This window comes from Salmo salar, chromosome 20, assembly GCF_965601325.2.
Source record: "Salmo salar chromosome 20, fSalSal1, whole genome shotgun sequence".
NCBI classification, from domain to species: domain Eukaryota; kingdom Metazoa; phylum Chordata; class Actinopteri; order Salmoniformes; family Salmonidae; genus Salmo; species Salmo salar.
The window spans coordinates 47,050,626-47,072,054 of record NC_138310.1 but is presented as its reverse complement, the minus strand read 5'-3'; the positions used below and the strand labels follow the sequence as shown (position 1 = coordinate 47,072,054).

At 43.0% G+C, this 21,429-nt stretch overlaps 1 protein-coding gene across 1 annotated transcript in view; it reads left to right on the top strand.

Annotated features, from left to right (window-relative positions):
• Positions 1 to 4,614: 4,614 nt before the first annotated feature.
• Positions 4,615 to 21,429, top strand: part of kmt2a (lysine (K)-specific methyltransferase 2A) — a 55,122-nt gene continuing 38,307 nt past the window's right edge. Inside the window, 2 exon segments of the mRNA XM_045703485.2 lie at positions 4,615 to 5,565; positions 18,691 to 18,763. Of these exon segments, the coding sequence (XP_045559441.2) occupies positions 5,320 to 5,565; positions 18,691 to 18,763 (319 nt within the window). The 5' untranslated portion in view covers positions 4,615 to 5,319.

Here is a 21,429-nt window from a genome sequence, read left to right as displayed (position 1 = left end):
GCACAGCCATTGAAGAGGAGTGGGACAACATTAAACAGGCCACAATTAATCAGCCTGATCAATTCTATGCAAATTAGATTTGTCACGGTGCATGAGGCAAATGATGGTCACACCAGATAGTGACTGGTTTACTGATCCATGCCCCTTCCTTTTATTCAAGTACGGTGCCTTTGGAAAGTATTCAGACCCCTTGTCTTCAGACCCTTTGCTATGAGACTTGAAATTGAGCTCAGGTGCATCCTGTTTCCATTGATCCTCCTTGAGATGTTTCTACAACTTGATTGGAGTCCACCTGTGATAAATTCAATTGATTGGTTATTATTTGGAAAGGCACTCACCTGTCTATGTAAGGTCCCACAGTTGACAGTGCATGTCAGAGCAAAAATCAAGACATGGGGTCGAAGGAATTATCCGTAGCGCTCTGAGACAGGATTGTGTCGAGGCACAAATCTGGGGAAGGGGACCAAAACATTTCTGCAGCATTGAAGGTCCCCAAGAACACAGTGGCCTCCATCATTCTTAAATGGAAGAAGTTTGGAACCACCAAGACTCTTCCTAGAGCTGGCCGCTCGGCCAAACTGAGCAATCGGGGAGAAGGGCCTTGGTCAGGGAGGTGACCAAGAACCCTATGGTCACTCTGACCAGAGTTCCTCTGTGGAGATGGGAGAACCTTCCAGAAGGACAAACATCTCTGCAGCAGCAAGCCATTCCTCAGTAAAAGGCGCATGACAGCCCGCTTGGAGTTTTCCAAAAGGCACCTAAAGACTCTCAGACCACCACTCTCAAACCAAACAAGATTCTCTGGTCTGATGTAACCAAAATTGAACTCTTTAGCCTGAATGCCAAGTGTCACGTCTGGAGGAAACCTGGCACCATCCCTATGGTGAAGCATGGTGGTGGCAGCATCATGTGGGAATGTTTTTCAGGGACTGGGAGACTAGAAAGGATCGAGGCAAAGATGCACGGAGCAAAGTACTGAGAGATCCTTGATGAAAACTTGCTCCAGAGCGCTGATGACCTCAGACTGGGGCGAAGGTTCACCTTCCAACAGGATAATGACCCTAAGCACACAGCAAAGACAATGCAGGAGTGGCTTTGGGACAAGTCTCTGAATGTCCTTGATTTGCCCAGCCATAGCCCGGACTTGAACCCGAACGAACAGCTCTGGAGAGACCTGAAAATAGCTGTGCAGCAACGCTCCCCATCTAAACTGACAGAGCTTTAGAGGATCTGCAGAGAAGAATGGGAGAAACTCCCCAAATACAGGTGTGCCAAGCTTGTAGCGTCATACCCAAGAAGACTTGATGCTGTAATCACTGCCAAAGATGCTTCAACAAAGTACTGAGTAAAGAGTCTGAATATTTATGTAGATGTGATTATTTTTTATAAATCAGCACACACTGAAGCCACTCCTGCATTGTCTTGGCTGTGTGCTGAGGGTCATTGTCCTGTTGGAAGGTGAACCTTTGCCCCAGTCTGAGGTCCTGAGTGCTCTGGAGCACATTTTCATCAAGCATCTCTCTGTACGCTCTGTTTTGTGATGGTGTTGTCGGCTCTTAACCAACCATGCTATTTTGTTAGTTTTTTCGCATTGTTCGTAACTTGTTTTGTACATAATGTTGCTGCTACCGTCTCTTATGACCGAAAAGAGCTTCTGGACATCCGAACTGCAATTGCTCACCTCAAACTTGACGAAGAGTTCTTCTTCAATGAGTCGGACGGGAGGGATATAATACAGACACCCGACCAGGCCCAGATCCCCGTTATTCGCTGGAGAAGGAAAAGGAGACTTCACGGAAAGAGATCAGGGTGTCTTGTAAGCATCAGGCGACGAGTGGCTAATCTTCCCTTGCCTTCCGTCCTGCTAGCTAACGTTCGATCGCTGGAAAACAAATGGGACGAACTGAAAGCACATTTATCCTACCAACGGGACATTAAAAACTGTAATATCTTATGTTTCACCGAGTCGTGGCTGAATGACGACATTAAGAACATACAGCTGGCGGGTTATATGCTCTATCGGCAGGACAGAACAGTAGCCTATGGTAAGACACGGGGCGGGGGCCTATGCATTTATGTAAACAGCTGGTGCATGTTATCTAAGGAAGTCTCAAGGTCTTTCTCGCCTGAGGTAGAGTATCTCATGAAAAGCTGTCGACCACACTATCTACTTAGAGTTTTCATCTGTATTTTTCGTAGCTGTCTACATACCACCACAGACACTAAAACGGCACTCAATGACCTGTATACCACCATAAGCAAACAGGAAAATGCTCATCCAGAGGCGGTGCTCCTAGTGTTCGGGGACTTTAATGCAGGCAAACTTAAATCAGTTTTACCTCATTTCTATCAGCATGTTAAATGTGCAACCAGAGGGAAAGAAATTCTATATCAGCTTTACTCCACACACAGAGAAGCATACAAAGCTCTCCGTCGCCCTCCATTTGGCAAATCTGACCATAATTTTATCCTCCTGATTCCTTCTTACAAGCAAAGATTCAAGCAGAAAGCACAAGTGACTCGGTCTATAAAAAAGTGGTTAGATGAAGCAGATGCTAAACCACAGGACTGTTTTGCTAGCACAGACTGGAATATGTTCTGGGTTTCTTCCAATGGCATTAAGGAGTACAACACATCAGTCACTGGCTTTATCAATAAGTGCATCGAGGACGAAGAACACTAAGGTAACCTGCCTAAATGATTACCAACCCGTAGCACTCACATCCGTGGCCATGAAATGCTTTCAAAGGCTGGTCATGGCTCACATTAACATCATTAACCCAGAAACCCAAGACCCACTCCAATTTGCATACCGCCCAAACAGATCCACAGATGATGCAATCTCTATTGCACTCCACACTTCCCTTTCACACCTGGACAAAAGGAACACCTATGTGAGAATGCTATTAATTGACTACAGCTCAGCATTCAACACCATAGTGCCCTCAAAGCTCAACACTAAGCTAAGGACCCTGGGAAGAAACACCTCCCTCTGCAACTGGATCCTGGACTTCCTGACGGGCCACCCCCAGGTGGTAAGGGTAGGTAACAACACATCCGCCACGCTGATCCTCAACACGGGGGCCCCTCAGGGGTGTGTGCTCAGTCCCCTCCTGTACTCCCTGTTCACTAATGACTGCACGGCGAGGCAAGACTCCAACACCATTAAGTTTGCTGATGACACAACAGTGGTAGTTCTGATCACCGACAACAATGAGGCAGCCTATAGAGAGGAAGTCAGAGACCTAACCGTGCGGTGCAAGGACAACAACCTCTCCCTCAATGTGATCAAGACAAAGGAGATGATTGTGGACCACAGGAAAAGTAGGACCGAGCACGCCCCCATTCTCATCGACGGGGCTGTAGTGGAGCAGGTTGAGAGCTTCAAGTTCCTTGGCATCCACATCACCAACAAACTAACATGGTCCAAGCACACCAAAACAGCCGTGAAGAGGGCACGGCAAAACCTATTCCCCCCCAGGAGACTGAAAAGATTTGGAATGGGTCCTCAGATCCTCAAAAGGTTTTAAAGGTGCACCATCGAGATCATCCTGACGGGTTGCATCACTGCCTGGTATGGCAAATGCTCGGCCTCCAACCGCAAGGCACTACAGAGGGTAGTGCGTACAGCCCAGTATATCACTGGGGCCAAGCTTCCTGCCATGAAGGACCTCTATACCAGGCTGTGTCAGAGGAAGGCCCTAAAAATGGTCAAAGACTCCAGCCACCCTAGTCATAGACTGTCCTCTGTGCTACCGCACGGCAATCGGTACCGGAGCGCAAAGTCTAGGTCTAAGAGGCTCCTAAATAGCTTCTACCCCCAAGCCATAAGACTCCTGAACAGCTAATCAAATGGCTACATTTACATTTTACATTTAAGTCATTTAGCAGACGCTCTTATCCAGAGCGACTTACCCTGACTATTTGTCTATTATTCTATTATTTCTCTTTTAATTTTTCCCTCTCTGCATTGTTGGGAAGGGCCCATAGTAAGCATTTCACTGTTAGTGAACCTGTTGTTTACAAAAAGTCTGGAAGGGTATGGCTTCTAATTGATTTAAGTAGCTGAGATGAAAGTGCAATTTGTTTCCGACAAATATTTAAAAGATTTTAAATTATATTTATTTTCAACTGCACAATGTTTGTGTTTCTGACATCTGAAATAAGAAATCATATATTACATAATATTGTGTTATACAGGTGATCAAGTTATAGTGTAATTATAGTTGAAGTAACTGTTATACAAATAAATGACAAATTAACTATCATTAAAGAAAGACTGTAAATTAGTGTAAATTAAGTATTTCAGAATGTCGTGTGTTTCAGGTACAATTGCAGGTGCATTACAATTTTAACACTTCCAATTGTAATTAAAAGTAAAAGTTTAATAGCAGACCAAAAACAGTGTTAGTGACTGTCTTGTACAATTTTGTTGTATGATTTGTGAAAGTAAGCAATTTATGCTTTACGTTTTCATGATTTTGGCACCAATCCCGATCGATGTCTGACCCATATATGACCACGTTCCTTCTGCTCATACCAGGTTGTTTATGGCGCAATATAAAAAAAAAAATAACTTAGCCTAGCTACTTCCTGATATAAATTCAACCACGTCTATGTGTAGTCGCAGTTATATTTTTATTTTGTCAAATACCTAGCTATTTGTTTCAATCATTGTTTAATTTAGAAAAGGTATCTATTTTTTGGGGCAGTCTACACTTTCGAATTAACGTTAAAATGTGGCTAGCTAGCGAGTTGGTCTACCACGTCACGTAAGACACGGTCTAGCTAGTTAACGTTATATACTTTAATTTCCAGTCTGCCATTTGGCATTTGTCGACTAAATGTAATTTATGTATATATTGGCATAGTTGTGAAGATCAACGTTAGCTAGCTATTAGCTGTTTGTTATCTAGCTACGACTTCTCTGCTTTGTTTGACTGTGAGTTCCTGGCTTTCTAGTTAGCTGTGCTAGCCAGTTAGCTGGCAGCGACACATCTTTCATGTGGGCTAACGTTGGATGGATCATATAATTAGGAATTTAATTGGATCTCTGAGATGGATCAAGCATCAGTAGCTAAGGACTGTTAGGTGTTTTTCCGGACACGGCCCAGGAACGTGTTTATCTAAGCTATGGCTATACTCTTTTTGACTAGGAACATTGAATAAATGCATATTCGGGGCCACTTTATCTCCACCCCGCAACATGGATACGGATGTTTTTTACCGTGGTGAAGGGTGCGGGGGTTATGTGAAACGCTGGTTTAGGGCTACGCCCACTGAGCTCTCTGATCTTAGGGCAGACAGGCAGAGTGTAAAATGGCGCACAGCTGTCGGTGGCGGTTCCCCGCTCGGCCCGGAGGGAGCAGCAACTTAGGCACCGGGAGGAGAGCGGGCCGAATCCGGGTCACTGCCTCCCTTCGAAGTAGCACAGGGACCCACCCGAACACGGCTGGGCTCGGACCCGGCTTTGATGCTGCGTTACAGGTCTCATCTGCTATCGGTTGCAACCTGCAGAAATTTCGGGATGTTTTGGGAGAGTCGAGTGGTTCAAGCAGCGGGGAGGTAAGTGAAAGACCAACTTGATTGTGGTTGGTTGTAGCTAGCTTGCTAACGTGAAATAGCTGCAATGAGAAGTGTAACATGAAGTATCGAACACACCCTAGCAATGGTATAGTACCAAGGAGTTATATGTTGCTGCCTCCGTATTCGGTGTTAGGAGTGTGACTCAACTTGTCATCGCAGAGTAGTTAACTTTTTGTTTGGCCTTGATCCCCACACTGGGTATCAAGCCCATCAACATGCTTCAATCCATGTGCTGTTACTAACGTTACGTTATTCCTTTCACAGTGATTCACCACACAACTCACAACAAGGAAGCCCGTTTTAGGATCAGTAGTTAGCTGACTAGCACCAACGGTGCTGATGTTGTGAATAGTTAAAAGTAGCCTGGTGACTTTCTAGACAGAATTTGGCCAAAGTGAATTAATTATTGTCTAGTTGTCCAACATTGATACAGAGGCGAAAATAGAGGGATGTGATATAAAGCTACAGTATCTGGTTAGCGGCCATTGTTGGCTTAGTTGTGGAGTGGTGACTTGTAGGGATAGAGCCTCATATCTCATCATCAACTCCTCTTCAGAGTTCAGGATTAGGTCCTACGAGCCAGTGTGATACAGTAACTTGATAACTTTAGCGTTCTTTAGCTAACGTTGGCTCAGTTTTTTTGGTACATTTCTGTGATGCTAGTGTTACATTGATTAACACTGTAGCATGGGACCTCCCGGTTAGCGAGCGAGGTTCCTGTTTGAAAACAAAACATGTCAACTTGGAGGACAAGTAACCTGAACTTCATGTTTTTGATTCTTATTAAGGCATCTAGCTACCTAACGTGAATTATACTCCACTCTTTTGAATTGCCATAACCTAGTAACGTTAGCCACTTTTTTGCAAACATTGACTAGCTTAGAATTAAACACCTATAGTATATTGAAGAGTTCAATAAGCTGTCGTTATCCATAGTTTGCTGCGAGGTGTCAGTTCAATGCTAACCTTCGAACGAGGCTATTTACCTTGCCTAAATGATCAGCTAGCTACTATTCGTCTATCTGCCTTGATCCACGCTTCTAAAGTTGCTAGGTAGACGCTACAATAGTTAGAAACAACATTGTCGAATTAGATAATTGGGTATGGCTAATGGTCGGGGTAGCTTGCTAAGTGATGGATTTAGCTTTGTAGTAAGACTCGCACATTTTGGCTAAGTGTTTAGCTCATGAACCTAACGTTACCATGCTACGCACTACGCCACGGTAGCTAGCTATTGCTGATACATAGGAAAATGGGAGGTGGACATGTTTTCCCCCGTCTTCACACAGTGCGTAGTACCAAAATAATGTCGGCATTGTGGACATCTGATGAAGTGCTAGCGAACTACAATTTTTTTGGTGGGCTGAGAATGGTTCGCCAGTGTCATGTGTGTTCCTCCGAATTCCATCTTTCTAGTACTGACGGTAGTCTAGCGAGCTATAATAACGAGCCTTTTTTTTTTGTCGGACCTTGTGATGGGGGGGTGTGTTCGGGCATAGCTAACTACCATCTTTATGTTTTCATGATGAGCACGCGTTCAATGCAGTGGGAGTAGACCCTAGTGTTGTAGTAGAATCGGACATGGAGGGTAACTCAACACTTTACCAACGTTGTAAGATGTACTGTTATATTAGAGTACTTATTGGTGCAATTTTTGGTTTGATGGTTTGATGTTTAGAAAGCATATTTTGAGGGTTCTCCAGTCCCGTACTCATTCATGTGTGTGATTTTCTTTTTTCTTTCAATAAGCCCCTTATCATAAGAACTATTGGGGTATCAGGAAACATTGATTCTGTCCTGAGTGTGTATACACGTCTCCTACCATCACTAGTAGATTAGCCGAAAGGTTAATATGCTCTACTTTGATGTTGGCCAGTGCTATGGAAATGAGTCCCTCTGTCTGAGCTAACACTTTTTTTTATAGGAAGACAGATCAACATGTCCCCCTCTATCCCAAGACACACAAAGAGGGGGGAAACACGTTGGGATGCGGTGGGGACATACGGCCAAAATCCCAGTGTAACTTGCCACTCATGGAAGTTGCAGACACAGCATTGTGATTTCATTCAGTGGCTGTTGCGCCTGGGCAGGATTGTTCTGGCTCATCGCAGCCTGCTGAGCTCACAGAGCAGCCGGACACTGAGCCCCGCCTTCCAAGCAGACCCAAATCCACTTCAGCCACACAGGGGCCGTCTGAGCTCAACTTTTCTTCTGACAGCTGCCACTTTGGAATAGATTAGCCAAGCCTTTTGGGATCCCTCAAAAGAGGGCTTGTAGACCATTGTTGTTCAAATTGCAGCATTTGTAGGCTATTGAATTGGGTGTTTTAAATGTTTATTGATCCAGCCAAATGATGGTTGTCTATTTAAGCGCCCATCTGCCAAAGGTGTCTTTTTGGGGACATTTGTTTGGCCTTTAACAAAAATCAGACTCACTTTTGTTTTGTCTTTAGAATCAAACCCCTCTCTCGCTTGACTCCGATTAAGACCGATGTCAATCCCTCACACAAGTGCAGCTGAATAGATGTTAGCAAACGGAATACTTTGCCTCACTGGTTTTTGCTAAATGTTGTGTTTGGGCGGAAGGGGTCCAGCAGGTGTTTGCCCTATTTATATGGCGGAGCTCCCGTCCCAGAGACAGTGTGTGGATCCAAGCAGGAAGCTTTGTCTGCTTTTATTCCAGCTTTCATGAAGTGCAGACGGCTGAAAGAGCACAGGCACGGATATCAAAGGGTGAAGAGCGAAGCCTCCTCCCCTAGGGACAACGCTGGGAGGAGAATTAGTCACAGGCCCTCCCATCCACTGCTTTATTCTGCTCTAGCAGGCGGCCAAAGGGTTTTCACCTCTGCTTTCAGGGCTGTGAGAAAGCCATCAATTGTGTGTGGGGTTGGTCCCCCATACTTTATGCCCCTTGTTACACCTCGCAGGAGGCGTCTTCAGCTTTGTTTTGATTAGTGTGCTGGTCGGAGCTGCCTCTCTGCCCTTGTGGGTGTGAGGTGTTGGGAACATGAGCCATCAATTCTAGCAGTATCTGCTTTTTTTTACCCAGTATTTTGGCACGTGAGAGAGACTAATATCAATCTTTAGTGGGAAACTCAGAATTAACTTTTTAATTTTTTTTTTTTTCTTGCGAGTTCTTTGAATTCTTCCGAGACTCCCGAGTGGCGCAGCGGTCTAAGGCACTGCATCTAAGTGCTAGAGGCATCACTACAGACACCCTGGTTCGAATCCAGGCTGTATCACAACCGCAGTTGGCCCAGCGTAGTCTGGGTTTGGCTGGTGTAGGCAGTCATTGTAAATAAGAATTAGTTCTTAACTGACTTGCCTAGTTAAATAAAATTTTTAAAAATCAGTCATTGGCCAGAGCAATCTGACCAGAATTCCCCAGTGGCCTTTTATTAGGAATATGCCACCGGAAGGGCATATACATGCAGTATGATCTCCTCCCCAATTGAAATTCAAAGGAGGTTAGGAGTATCCATAGTAAATCGGAGTGAAGCCTCTAGCTCTTCATTCGGCTGCTCAGAGGTATCAGTGTGGATTTAGAGGGACGGCTGCTCCAAATCACTATCATGAGAATATGATCAGGAGGCCCATTTGTCCGTACCCAGCTCCAGACCTTTTCCGGTTTTATTCTTGTAGCCCACATTGAGTAATACAGTTGCGTAGTACAAAATATCATGCTGTTTTATCCTTCCCTCCATTCATTGCATCAATCGCAATTGTTAAATAAACACACATTGAGTTCTCCCTGTGCTCGTAATCCTGTTCCCTGACCACGTTCAGAATTTTCAAACTGCAAAGCAAGTCTGTTGGTTTACATTTCTTTTCCTGACACCTCTCGATATTCACTTGGGGTTTAGCGCAGTGATGTACAAGGACTGTCTGAAACTTCAAAAGGCAGATGTCTCGACAGATAATTATACAGTATGAAATGATTTAGAATTCTGGGGGAAGCGTCAAAGTTTAAACTTTTAACAATGCTAGTAATTAAAGGGGGACTTAAGGTTCTCTAGGCATTTAGATGAATTCTACAGCTTTCAAATATGCCAGGGCTGAGAGTTAATGATCAGTTGCACTACATGATGTGGATATATGGGGTTACAGGGATGGCAGGCAGCCACGTGTGTGTGTGTGTGGCGCATCAGCAGTCCTGAAGAGCGGAGCAGCCCTCTGACTTATTTACTCGGCGTTTAAAGGGAACTACTGCTGGGACTTCTGCCTGGTGTTTAAAATGACAGTAAATGTTGAAAGTAGATGAATACATTTTAGGAAGCGTTAGCTGAATATCGCTAACTAGTGTTTTCTTCTGATTAAAGAACAGTCATATTGGGTTTCTCACCTCGCCCACATACGCCCACTTGCTAGTGATGCAAAACAGAATACCGTAAACCACTTTTACATCCGCTCTGATAGTTATGTGTTTGCAAGGGACAGGCCCAACTAGCAGACCGGAACATGCACATCTCCGCATTGAATTGGACTTGTTGCTCAGTTTTTAACTAATCTATGAGGAAAGACTAGGCAGTTCATGATGTGCAAATGTAGGTTCAAATTAGCATGTTGTGGATGGAAAACAAACGCAAGCAGGAGTAAGAAAATGTGGAGTCTGAGTAGACGACAAAAGCTTTTGTCACCCTCTAACAAGAGCCTTCCGACTAAGCATGCTACCTTTCATCCCCTTTCTCCCTGACTGTACATTCTACATTTTATTCATTTAGTAGACGCTCTTATCTAGAGATTTACAGGAGCATTTATGGCCTTGCTCAAGAGCACACAGTTTTTTTTTCTTTTTTTCGCCTAGTCGGCTCGGGGATTCGAACCAGCGACCTTTCGGTTACTGGCACAATGTTCTTAACCGCTAGGCTACCTGCCTCCCCCTGTCCTAGCCGTAGCAGGTGGCTCTCTGTCCTGCAAGCGAGCCCATAAGCCTTTTTGGTTTCGCAGCATGCTGCTCTCCCCGGGTTGCATGTGGGCGTGGAGCGAGTGTGTGCCTCTCTTGCGCATGGCTGGCTGCACGGGGAGTGGGAGGCTTTTAGTGTGTGGGAGGCTTGTTTAGATTGGGATTTAGCTTGCTTCTGTGCGAGCGTGTTCAACCCCAACCCCTTTTCATCCTCACAGTCCCCCTGGAGACATGCACAGGCTCAGTTGCTGTACCAGGTGGTCAAGATGCTGCCCCCCACCTCCTCCCTTTACACACACACATCCTCCTTTTCTGCCCATCCCCCTTTCCTCCTTCCTCGTGTTTTGGCTCTGTTGTTTACATCTTGCGGTGTGGTTCACGCGAAGGGAGGACGAGTGTTTGTGTGAGTGCCAGAGAGGCAGAGCAGTGATGTCATCGAGCTACTCGCATTTGTCGCTTTCCGCCCCCCTTAGTTCCCTGCAACCAACCAACAGCTATAGCAGCCTGCCTGAGAAGATGCTGAGAAACACTGCCTGTATGAACTGCAGCACAGAGTCGATCAGTGTCAGAGTTGAAGTGAGAGGTGGATCGATCTAAAAATTCAGGTATCAGTGGGCAACATGATTTCAAAATGAATGAATTTAAAAAGGCAAAGCTGGTCATTTGATGCTGCTATTATATTGCAAATGATCAACACTTGTCGTCATAACCAAAAATCTAGGCTATATGATAAATTAAATTGCAGCTGACCGAATGTGGCCTAATCACTATATTAATAGTAAATGTGACGTTAACAAGTTGGCTGTGCTATTCAGGTTGGAGTTAAAACTGTAGTGTGGACTCCTAGACAGCAGCTGCTCTACAAACTGGGCCGAAGGGACTTAAACTGCAGCCCCACATGCTGCTATAAATAAAGATTATGAAATGACACACTCCTCTGACACGGAGTGACACAAAAGACTTCCAAAGGAACTTTGAGATATTAATCTCACCAGCCCTAGGGTTGGATGGCTGGGGATGATCTGTGGCTGGGCAGTGGGGGTAAGGCCTAGCTACGGTGGGATGCAAAGATGGGCATCTAAGGGCTTTTGTGTTATCTTTGGCCTCGCAACTTGCCCAGTTGTCCAAGTCTAATGGTCAGTACTACTGACTGTCATAAACAACAATCCTTGTGATAGTTAAGCTGACCATATAGTATGTTTGCTGTTAAATTGACAGGCTTTTTGCAGTTGATGAGCTGAGTCCCACCTTGGTGTTGGAGGACATTGAGTCCGTCTGCCTCCTGTTTTATCTGCTTTATCTATAATTACTGTTACACACTCATCCTGTGGCCCAGACATAATTACAAATGGAGGGTCCTGGAGACTGGGTAATATTCCATTTCTGTCCAATTCCAAGTGAGCGGAGTTGATCTTTAATTGAATCAATCCAAGGACACACTTCCTGGTGCTGTGATTGTGACTCGTTTATATCCTGATATAAAGTACCCCACTGTAGAGACTGCACTGATTAGGTTCACCATGTACAGTTGTAGATGAGGGTTGTGTCCCATATGACACCCTATTCCCTGTCTAGTGTGCTACTTTTGACCCGGGCCCATAGTGTTCTAAACAGGCAATAGGGTTCCATTTGAGACGCAGCCTAGTCAACTGAGAGATCACTATTAGTCATGTGTAACATGCTGTTTGGGTTGCTTTGGAATTATTGCATTCCGGTAACTCCTACAGATGGCCTCGTTCACTGTGCCTTACCTCAAAATTTAGAAGAGAGAAGCATTTAAGAGGAAAGTAAAACAAGTACCTTAATAAGTGAGTGTGTGTGTGTGTTATGTCAGGAGATGAGTCGTCCAATCAGGCCCTCTCAAAGATTACCTGACTGAGTGGGAGACATCACAGCTGATGTTAGGCAGCCTAGCAACCACTGCTGCTATGGATACCTGTGTGCTTTGATGGTACTTCCTGGAAGTGAAGAGAAACAAATGTAATTCTCAACGGTGCAATAGATATCATTAAATACATCTGTGTAGCCTTATGACTGTCTGTGACCATCAAATGCTATATGAAATGTTTCCCCAAAGGTTTTAGAACTAAACCAAGGTAGGCCACAGCTTGTCGTTTCAAATGGGAACAAATGAGCCATAGTGGGCAGAGCCAAGCACGAGGTACATCCGATCGCGCGTTCTAGCATACATTAGCATATTTCCGTTGGGGAACGTCTGCTCTGTGAAGTGCGCGTGTGCAATTACTCAATTCACCTTTGCATTACTTTTAAACAATGCCATTTTTTTGCTACTTTGTCAAAGGCTAAGATCTTCAAAACCTAGTCCACTCTGTTGGTAACAGATTCTAGTTTTGGGAACAGAACTGTATTGAGATCAAATGTTTCGTCGATAAGTACATTTGCAGAATGTCGGTCCAAATCCATCTTCTCCCACTGCCGGCCACTGAGCTTCCTCTCACTACCATATTTGGTAGTGAGTAGAAACGCCAACCGGATGCTTCACATTTTATACATCTGATGAAATATCTATGCTAATAGGCTTATTCAGCAATTTTCCTTTTGAGGTATAGGCTACTAAAAAGCCCTAGGTTCACAGGGGTCCTGTTAATGCAGATTTCTGTTTTTTTCACACAGCATAAAAGACAATGCGTAAGAAATATCTTGCTGCTTTTGTTAACGCATCTTAAATGCTTCTTATTACGGATGTACGATATATGGTAAACGGCCGATATTAGCTAAAAATGCCAACATCGATATCAGCCCTATGTCTAGTTTTAACGCCGACGATAACCTCTTGGCGCATGAACCGCTAGCGGGACACCTACGACAACATCCGGTGAAATTGCAGAGCGCGAAATTCAAAATACAAAAATCTTAATATTAAACATTCATGAAAATACAAGTGTCATACATCATTTAACCTGTTATGGCTAGGGGGCAGTATTTTCACGGCTGGATAAAAACCGTACCCGATTTAATCTGGTTACTACTCCTGCCCAGTAACTAGAATATGCATATACTTATTGGCATTTGGATAGAAAACACTCCTAAAGTTTCTAAAACTGTTTGAATGGTGTCTGTGAGTATAACAGAACTCAAATGGCAGGTCAAAACCTGAGAGATTCCTTTACAGGAAGTGGCCTGTCTGACCATTTCTTGAACTTCTTTGCCATCTCTATCTTTTACAAAGGATCTCTGCTCTAACGTGACACTTCCTACGTCTTCCATGGGCGCTCAGAGCCCGGGAAAAAACAGAATGTCGTCATCCCAGCCCCAGGCTGAAACGCATTATCGCCTTTCTCAAGTGGCCGATCAAGGGACTGTGGGCTTAGGCGCGTGCCCTGGCCGCCCCCGTCTTTGTGATTTTTACAGTTACAGTTTAGTCATTTAGCAGACGCTCTTATCCAGAGCGACTTACAGTAGTGAATGCATACATTTCATGTCTTTTTTGTGTTCGTACTGGCCCCCCGTGGGAATCGAACCCACAACCCTGGCGTTGCAAACACCATGCTCTACCAACTGAGCCACAGTTGGTAGAGAAGGAGATTCGCCGAAAAGGAGATTCCCGGTCGGAATATTATCGCTTTTTTACGAGATAAATTGATTTTAAACAGCGGTTGACATGCTTCGAAGTACGGTAATGTAATATTTAGATTTTTTTTTGTCACGAATTGCGCCATGAGCGCGACCCTGATTTACCATTTCGGATAGTGTCTGGGACGCAAGAACAAAACGCCGCTATTCGGATATAACGATGGATTATTTTGGACCAAACCAACATTTGTTATTGAAGTAGCAGTCCTGGGAGTGCATTCTGACGAAGACAACAAAAGGTAATCAAACTTTTATAATAGTAAATCTGATTTTGGTGAAGGCTAAACTTGCCGGGTGTCTAAATAGCTAGCCCGTGATGGCTGGGCTATGTACTTAGAATATTGCAAAATGTGCTTTCACCAAAAAGCTATTTTAAAATCGGACATATCGAGTGCATAGAGGAGTTCTGTATCTATAATTCTTAAAATAATTGTTATGCTTTTTGTGAACGTTTATCGTGAGTAATTTAGTAAATTGTTAGCAAATTCCCCGGAAGTTTGCGGGGGGTATGCTAGTTCTGAACGTCACATGTTAATGTAAAAAGCTGTTTTTTGATATAAATATGAACTTGATTGAACAAAACATGCATGTATTGTATAACATAATGTCCTAGGTGTGTCATCTGATGAAGATCATCAAAGGTTAGTGCTGCATTTAGCTGTCTTCTGGGTTTTTGTGACATTATATGCTAGCTTGAAAAATGGGTGTCTGATTATTTCTGGCTTGGTACTCTGCTGACATAATCTAATGTTTTGCTTTCGCTGTAAAGCCTTTTGAAATCGGACAGTGTGGTTAGATAAAGGAGAGTCTTGTCTTTAAAATGCTGTGAAATAGTCATATGTTTGAAAAATTGAAGTTTTTGTATTTTTGAGGAATTTGTAATTCGCGCCACGCCTATCATTGGATATTGGAGCAGGTGTTCCGCTGGCGGAACGTCTAGATGTAAGAGGTTAAAAGCTTAACTTCTTGTTAATCCAACCGCGTTGTCAAATTTCAAAAAGGCTTTACGGCGAAAGCATACCATGCGATTATCTGAGGACAGCGCCCCAAACAAATACTTTTTCAACCAGCACACGTGTCACAAAATCACAAATGGCGATTTAAATAAATCACTTATCTTTTTGAAGATCATCTGTTTGCAATCACAAGGGTCCCAGCTACACAATGAATGGTCGTTTTGTTTGATAAAGTCCTTCTTTATATCCAAAAAAGTAAGAATAGTTGGCACCAATGATCTCAGTAATCCACTCGTTCAACATGCATACAAACAAATCCAAAAAGTTACCAGTAAAGTTCGTCCAAACAAGTCAAACGATGTTTCTAATTAATCCTCAGGTACTCTATCTAAATAAACAATAATATTTAAGGCAGAGAATAGTATGTGCAATAGGGAAGATAAATAACGAAGAGCGAGCACCTCATTCACGTGCCAACAAGGCTACTTTTCTAATGAGAAACACCTTGTAGTTCTTCCAACTACTTTCTCATTTAAAAATAAAGCCTGAAACCCTTTCTGAAGACTGTTGACATCTAGTGGAAGCCATAGGAACTGCAATCTGGGTCCTATCTAGTTGTATTTCCCATAGGCTAGCACTGAAATGGCCTCAAAAAAACAAAACAATTCTGGATAGATTTTCCTCTGGTTTTTGCCTGCCATATCAGTTCTGTTATACTCACAGACATTATTTTAACAGTTTTAGAAACTTCAGAGTGTTTTCTATCCAATGCTACCAATATAGTATATGCATATCCTAGCTTCTGGGCCTGAGTAACAGGCAGTTTACATTGGGCACGTCAGTCATCCGAAATTCTGAACAAAAACCAGTCTCCAAAACAGGTTTTAAAAACCGATGTGAAAGCTACCGTGAATACCTATATAATGTAGGTACGTCACATAATAACGGCATGTGAAATGTTGCGCTACATGTGCAACACAGCATTCCTAACCTAGCCCACAATGTCTGCTGTGTGGATCAAGCAGTCAACAAGTCGAGCAGTCATTTGAAAGAGTAAGACATTTTCAGCGAGATCCATTAAAGCCAAGATGATGGAATTCATTGCCCTTGACAATCAACCGTTCTCTGTCGTGGGTGATGTTGGCTTTCGCCGACTGGTCGAGCACCCGGTACACACAACCAAGTGCGTTATTTTTTTCAGATGTTGCCCTACCGGAGTTACACAGTAATAGCGTCACTGCTATTAGCTTCACGACATGCATACAATGGAACGCCGTTTGGGTCTTTGCGTGTCAAAAAAGATAGTAGCACTGTCAAATCTGTACAAAAAAAAGTCTGTTCGTGGCCGGTGTTTGCAATGTGTTTACAATACCGCATTGGTAATAAAGCATTTGTTCGACCGCAACTGCTGGGGTAGCTAGCTTTAGCTTGGTACCTATCTAGCACCAATGTAACCAACCTGAAAACAATCATCAGTAGAACCTGCAGTCATTTTCAATATTCTTAGCATTGATTTATGGATCCTTAAAAGTAAGTATTAGCTAGGTTGCCACTTGTTGTTCGCCTATTGAAATTGAACTTCAGTTCATGAAAATAAATAGCTAGCCAGCTACTTAACCCTGTTTCCCAAGCTAACATTATAAGCAGCCAGCTAGCTTCATCTGGCTAGTGATGCTCGACTGGACCGGGTTATGTCTTGTGAAGCTAGCCACAATAAGGATTAGGTACAATAGTGGAATTTGCGGTTTGACTTCAAAATAAAAGTATGTAATTGACAGTGATGCAAATGAATACAAATAGTAGAATTATGCCATACTTTTATGTTGAAGTCAAACCGCAAATTCCACTATTGTGGCTAATCCTTATTGTGGCTAGCTTCACATAGATGGGTCCGACCACCATTAACCAAATAAGAACTGGCTTATAAATTAGGGTTATTTTAGATGACACCTAGCTATATAGTTAGCTAGCTGACTATAGCTACTGAAACAGATTGTCGTGTTATTTGACACGTCAAATAGTGTTAGTATCTTTTTTGACACACAAAGACCTAAACGGCATTCCATAGAAATCCTGGTTGAGAATGAAACGACTGAACAAATGAACAACGAAACATGACAGCAAGTAAGTGAAAGAAATACGTTTTGGTTATGTTTTACTGGTAATGGGGACTTACGTAAATGCCGACAAAATAACTTTTGGTTAGTCTGTGTGTGACCTTTTTATTTAACTAGGCCAGCCAGTTAAGAACACATTCTTATTTACAGTGACGGCCCGGATGGCGCTGGGCCAATTTGTGCGCCGCCCTATAGGACTCCCAATCACTGCCAGATGTGATACAGCCTGGATTCGAACCAGGGACTGTAGTGATGCCTCTTGCACTGAGATGCAGTGCCTTAGACCACTGCGTCCGTGTGTGTGTTAGCTATTTAACTATACTAGAATGCTTAAAAGGCCACAAAAATTGTAAATATCGGTTATTGTTATTTTTGTTGACAAGGACAATATAGGGTATCGGCCAAAAATATATTATCAGTGCATCACTACTTCTTATTGTAACTTCTGCTCGGCATCAGACACATTTTGTGTTTCAGTTGCTCTTCTCCAGGATGAGAATTCACGAACAGGCATTATATCAGCAGACTGCGCTCTGACTGACGTGTGGCTATAATTCTCTGCCACTCTTCTCGCTGTAGCCTACTTTTCTCAGGTAAAATGCAAGATTAACTTTAAGCCAAACAGAAAATGTAGCTGGATATATTATCATAGAAACAAACAATAGAAATATCATGGCCATGAATCATTTTTGCACAAAGTACCTTGCTTTTTAATTTGTAAGCTAATTTACTTGTGTGGCTCTTAGCCAAATAGCGTTGCACTTCTGTTGTCATCTGATGAAAATGAAGATATTTTCTGCTGAATTATCTTTTGCGCTAATGTATTTTCTGTGAAGGGAAAAGTATATTTGCACGCCCCTGATCACTCCTATTGAAGAAAAAGAAACTTGGCTTTCAGTATAAAACACAGGTGAAATGGTTTAAAATGCATATTTTTGTATTTTTTGTATTTTTTTATCTGCTTTTGAAAATTTCGGTTTCTGAACTCTAACGCGACCCTTGCTTCAATTGCTCTTCTTGGCTTTTTGCCCCTGGCCTCTTTTTCAGATATTTTAGACGGTGAGACTGTTTTTCCTGAGCGTGCCTAATCAGCTTAGCATTTACCTAAGACAGGAAAATGCTCGACTGACTTGTGGTTTTGGCATTACTGTGTTACTCAGCTCAGTTGGACATTTTCAAATTGAGAATGTCTAGCGTTCTGACTGAACCTTATCCAGCGGGTTTAGGCAACTAATCTGGAAAGCATATGGAAAAGTAATGACTGGAGTGAGTCAGCATCCCGGTGAAAGTGAGATTGGACTACCGTCATTTTTAAGGGGACTAAACTCTATCTTTGTTATGGGGGGTTTCAGTACAGGGATGACTGAAGTGCACAGCTAAGCCTGAATATTGTGCCTTTGAATTCTGAATCACTTTGACCTTTAAAAAAATAAATAAATAAACACATTAATCATGCTGTTATTCTATTGAAGTATTTCGGCAAACGTGTTAACATTTTGGTCAGATTTCATGTTTCTTGTCTTTTCCCGCCATAGGAAGGAGCATTTGGAGGCTTTGGTACAGTCAGTGAACACCGACGAATGCAGAGTCAGTCAAGGACGTTGGCAGGTGAGGTGTTTTTATTTACGTACACTACATGACCAAAAGTATGTGGACGCCTGCTCGTCCAACATCTCATTCCAAAATCATGGGCATTAATATGGAGTTGGTCCCCCCTTTGCTGCGCCACTCTTCTGGCAAGGCTTTCCGCTAGATGCTGGAACATTGCTGCAAGGACGTGCTTCCATTCAGTCACGAGAGCATTAGTGAGGTCGGGCACTGATGTTGTGCGGTTAGGCCTGGCTCACAGTTGACATTCCAATTCATCCCAAAGATGTTCGATTGAGTTGAGGTCAGGGCTCTGTGCAGGTCAGTCAAGTTCTTCCGCACCGATCTTGACAAACAAATTCTGTATGGACCTCGCTTTGTTCTTGGTGGCATTGTCATGCTGAATCAGGAAAGGGCCTTCCTAAAACTGTTGCCACAAAGTTGGAAGCACAGAATCGTCTAGAACAGGGGTGTCAAACTCAAATACCCAGTGGGCCAAAATGTAAAACCTGAACAAAGTCGCGGGCCAACATTGAACAAATGAACCTTTTAATATGGACCCAAACAAGTTTTGCTTTAACATTGAATATGGAACAAGCATTGCTTATTACCATACAATATATAATTTAATAGTGGAGACATGCAAAATCGAATTTCAAATGAAAAAACACAATGGCATTCATTTATTAAATAAATAAAATTTAAATAAAAATCGTATGCCTCTTTTCTATTTGCAGCCTTCTGATTTAAATACCAAAATAAACTTTTTCCACTGGCTAATAATTTTACAAATAAAATGATAATACTCCACGGATGAAGACTGACAGCTGAGCAGTATCAGATGCGTCGCAGCTCTCATCCACAGCGAGGGAGAACGCAACGAAATCTTTTCCCTTTTCCATCAGCTGGTCATACAGATTGGTGGCAAGATCACATGTGCGATCAGCTACTGTGTTCCTGCTCAGGCTCACGTTTGAAAATGCTTGCTTTTTCTCTGGGCATACGAGGTCACAAACTTTCATCATGCACTTTTTCACGAACTCTCCCTCATTAAAGGGCCGGGCTGATTTTGCGATCTCTGCTGCCACTATATAACTAGCCTTTACAGCAGCCTCACTTTGTGATGTGGCTTTTTTGAACATATTCTGTTGTGAAACCAAACTTCTTTTCATCTCCTCTACTTTCTGGCTCCTTTGAGTCATGTCCAGGTCCTTGTATTTGTCATGGTGTTTCGTTTCATAGTGTCGTCTAATGTTGTACTCCTTACTTACAGCCACATTGACTCCACAAACAAGACAAACAGATATTCTGCCTCCCACTTGTCCAGAAAGCTCCTGTTTTCTGACTTTCTTTTCGCCATTTTTGGGAAGAGAGAGCGCGCTGACAGTTGTAGCGTCTATGTTGCTATGACTACTGTCACAGAGGAGAGGGCGTTTCTGGGTCTTGTCCTGATTGGCGCGCGAAAACAACAGCAGAGCATTATGGGATTTGTAGTATTAGCGGTGAATGCGCTGTATAATACCGGCGGGCCAGCTCTAGTAGTAATTTGGTATTGTCTCGCGGGCCAAATATAATTACCCCGCGGGCCAGAGTTTGACACCCATGGTCTAGAATGTCATTGTATGCTGTACCGTTTAGGGGCCTAGCCCAAACCATGGATAAACAGCCCCAGACCAATATTCCTCTTCCACAAAACTGTACAGTTGGCACTTTTTTTAAATGTTATTTAACCTTTTATTTAAAGTCAGTTAAGAACAAATTCTTATTTACAATGACGACCTACCAAAAGGCTTCCTGCGGGGACGAAGGCTGGGATTAGAATAAAAATATAGGACAAAACACGCATCACGACAAGAGACAACACTACATAAAGATACCTAAGATGACTACGCATGGCAGCAACACATAACAACATGGTAGCAACACATGGCAGCAGCACATGGTACAAACATTATTGGGCACGGACAACAGCACAAAGGGCAAGAAGGTAGAGACCACAATATATCATGCAATGCACCCACAACTGTCAGTGTCTATACATTAGGGCAGGTAGCGTTGTCCTCGCATCCGCCAAACCCAGATTTGTCCGTTGGACTGCCAGATGGTGAAGTGTGATTCATCACTCCAGAGAACGTGTTTCCACTGCTCCAGAGTCCAATGGCGGCGAACTTTACACCACTCCAGCCAACGCTTTGCATTGCACATGGTGATCTTAGGCTTGTGTGTGGCTGCTCGGCCATGATTCATGAAGCTTTCGACGAATAGTTCTTGTGCTGATGTTGCTTCCAGAAGCAGTTTGCGACTTGGTAGTGAGTGTTGCAACCGAAGACAGTTGATTTTTGCACGCTTCAGCACTTGGCAGTCCCATTCTGTGAGCGTGTGTGGCCTACCATTTCGTGGCTGAGCCATTGTTGCCGAATCCACTAATTTGAAGCGGTGTATATATATATATATATATATATATATATATATATATATATATATATATATATATGCATGCATACAGTGCATTAGGAAAGTATAAAGACCCCTTTACTTTTTCAACATTTTCTTACGTTACAGCCTTATTCTAAAATGTATATACATTTTTTTAAATCCATGGGAATTTACACAATACCCCATAATGATGAAGCGAAACAGGTTTTTAGACATTTTTGCATATTTTATAAAAAAATAGACCCTTTACT